Below are 2944 nucleotides of genomic sequence, written 5' to 3' on the forward strand. Positions count from 1 at the left end.
AAGAAAATGTATGGCTTAGAGGGCAAGGGAAAGGATTTAGGAATGTTGGCTTGGCAGGGAGACTGATTGAAGGGCTTCAAATTTGACCATTTAAGGAAAGGTATGTCGAAGCAGATTTCAGTCCTGGATCTTCTGGGCCAATGAGCCCCCAGCTTCTGAAAGAGTTCCTACATTAGGTTCCCATTATGTCCTTGTCTTCTTGGTTCCCAGGGAAGACATCATTGGTTCTAGGTGCTGTTGGAGGCAAAAGCATTTTAATTGTGCGTGCCTGGTCTAAAAGACTTACAGTTTTCAACTCTGTTATAGCCACAAAATAACTTGACATTTGTTATCAACAAAGTAGGGTGCAGTTTGGGCTGCTCCCATGATTATAATGGGTGTGTGGACGGTTGGGTGTTTCAGTTCTAGGAAAGTTTGATGTGATTGTATTCAGTTCAGAGAAAGTGTGTGAATAATTAATATTATATGTAGCATATAAATGTTTACAATATTTAAGAGATTTGGCATACTAGCAAGTTTGATACATAAATTGATGATGCAATTTAAAATGCATCATAGAGTATTTGATTTTAGACTTATGATTTTAAATTGAATATTATAAAGTAATTTGGCTAAATGCGTGAATAGTATTAGAATATTTAAAACAACTTAAGATTTATTATGTTAGTAATTTTATTAGTTTACAAAACTGCATAAATAGCTGGAAAACTGTTAATTGTTAGGCTGAGAATTTTGAAGATTATATTTCAAGTTCTTTGCCAGACACATATGGCTCTCACAAGTAAGTTTGTTGGTCTCTAGACTTTCTCAATGGCCGCTGAAAACCAGATTTTGATTAGGAAATGTGTGAAATACAGTACCTTGGTTTGAACCCTGAGTCCTTCCTGCCAGTGTAAGAACGTTTCTTCCTCCCTTAACTTTGCTTCCTTCTTTCCTGCATGTTACCACTGGCAGAGCAAATATGACTCAGAAACCGGCTCCTCAGGGTTGTAACATTAGATGATACAGGCTTGGGTCATTACACATGACACCAGTGCCTTTGTTTCATTGGGCTGGGCTCCCTAGAAGGTGTGCTGCTGCCTGAGCTGCTGGAAAAGCACTCACAGGTGTTTGCTAGAAAAGCACTCCTGAGCCTTGCCACCAGCTTGGACTTCTAGGGACTTTCCTTTCAGCCAGGAAGGATTTTGATATTCATCAGAAATACCTCTGGAAGATTCAAGAAGCTATAGAAGTGAAGTAAGCCTGTGAAGGACCAGCATGGGAATCCTATACTCCGAGGTACATCACCTTTCTGAAAGTAGTGTTCCAAAGATGTTAAAAGTTGCTCATGCTTTTCAAATGCAATTGTCTATCCCTGTTAATATATTTCTGTTTTATCTGTTCAACTCCCTGGGGAGTATTAAGTCAGAAAAAATAAAGTCCTATGTGTTCTTCTTTTGATATTCTTAATAGTTTAAGACAAAGTATTTTGTAATTCTAAAATATTAGCTAGATCTAAGTTGAGATGATTATAATACATATTTCATAGTGTCCGGATGTTTGCAGGGATAATTTGGACAAAATTGAGTTTCAGTTGTGCTTTTCTCATGACAAACGCTCAGAGAAAAAGGGAAAATTTTACCCAATTGGATTTTCTAAATATCCAAAAGATTGACTGCCTGTTTTATGGAACCACATGACCAGAGTAATGCCTTTCAGCTTGGTATTTGAAGGGAAATTCACCCTTAGTAATTATTAGTAAAGACCATCACTATGAAGAAGAGGAATAATAATATATTTTGATAATCTGATTATTTTCTTTTCACATCTGATACTATACTTTTACTTGTATTGGAAGTAACTTATTAGAATCAAATGGATTTTTAATAATGTTTCAAGAAAGTACAAGCAAGGAATATTTCGACAAGAGTACAAGAGGTGTAATGATGTCATTATACATAATTTAAAACCTCTCCTCTCTGACACAATTAACTGGTTAATCTGCATTTCATTGCAGATGCTCAGGGGAACCTCCTTGGATAGTTTTGATCTCCCAGTATGAAAGACAGTTTATTTGCAGTTATTTCTAATGTCGTGTGTGTATATCTCTCTGTGTGTGCAAATGTACTGTTTGATTGGTTTATAACTCTAGGTATGTCTTGCTTAGTGATTTTAGTCTCATGAAGAGATCATATACATGAAAATGACAAAACATGTAGTGCTCTTAAAGGCTACTCTGGTAACTCTCAAACTTTAGATTGCCCAAGTGTCAGGGAAAGAAGTTTGTCGAAATGCAGTTTCAAGGGACTCCAACCCAGAGAGTCTGTCGCACTCAGTTTGTGGTGGGACACAAAACTATAGTTTTTAGAAGGAGCATCCCAGGTGGTTCCGACACAGGGGTGATCTGTTTACCACCATCCTGAGAAAGAAAGACTACCACAGGCCAGTGCTTTTCCAATTTTAATGTGCATACAGATCTTCTGAAGGTCTTGTTTAAATGCAGATTTTTAGTCTGTAGATCTGGGACCTAAGATTCTGCATTTTGGTTGCTTTTTCGGATTGCGTGTGGGAATTATATATGATTTGGAAAAGAAACCAAAAAAAAAAAAAAAAAAAAAAGCCCAGTTTAATCCTCAGGTATTCTGACGTAGAAAGTTGGAAGTAGGACCTTTAAATAGTAATCTCTTAAATCTCTTAAATATTTAAACATAGCCTACTCGTTTGTTATACACCATTTGCTCTGTGTTTCCTAAGAATAAAGACTGTGAGCTACTCCTTAAGGACAAGAAAAAGCCTGCTGGATCCCTGGTCCTATGTTGCCTGGAAGAATCTATTTTTTAAAAAAACTTCCCCCAATTTGAGTGTGGGAAGCTCCTTTAGATTGGGGACATAGGATTACCATTTCTTCCTTAGAGCTTTGCAGTGCTAATAGTTATGCAATATATATATATATATATATATATAT

General features: G+C 36.6%; 1 protein-coding gene across 1 annotated transcript in view; it reads left to right on the plus strand.

Annotated features, from left to right (window-relative positions):
• Positions 1 to 891: 891 nt before the first annotated feature.
• ANKRD22 (ankyrin repeat domain 22) overlaps positions 892 to 2944 on the plus strand; it is a 24597-nt gene continuing 22544 nt past the window's right edge. The window contains exon 1 of the mRNA XM_017867513.1: positions 892 to 1278. Within this exon, the coding sequence (XP_017723002.1) occupies positions 1258 to 1278 (21 nt within the window). The 5' untranslated portion in view covers positions 892 to 1257. The remainder of the gene's footprint in view (positions 1279 to 2944) is intronic.

The sequence above is a fragment of the Rhinopithecus bieti genome, unplaced genomic scaffold (genome assembly GCF_001698545.2).
Source record: "Rhinopithecus bieti isolate Rb0 unplaced genomic scaffold, ASM169854v2 scaffold_53, whole genome shotgun sequence".
In the NCBI taxonomy this organism is placed as follows: domain Eukaryota; kingdom Metazoa; phylum Chordata; class Mammalia; order Primates; family Cercopithecidae; genus Rhinopithecus; species Rhinopithecus bieti.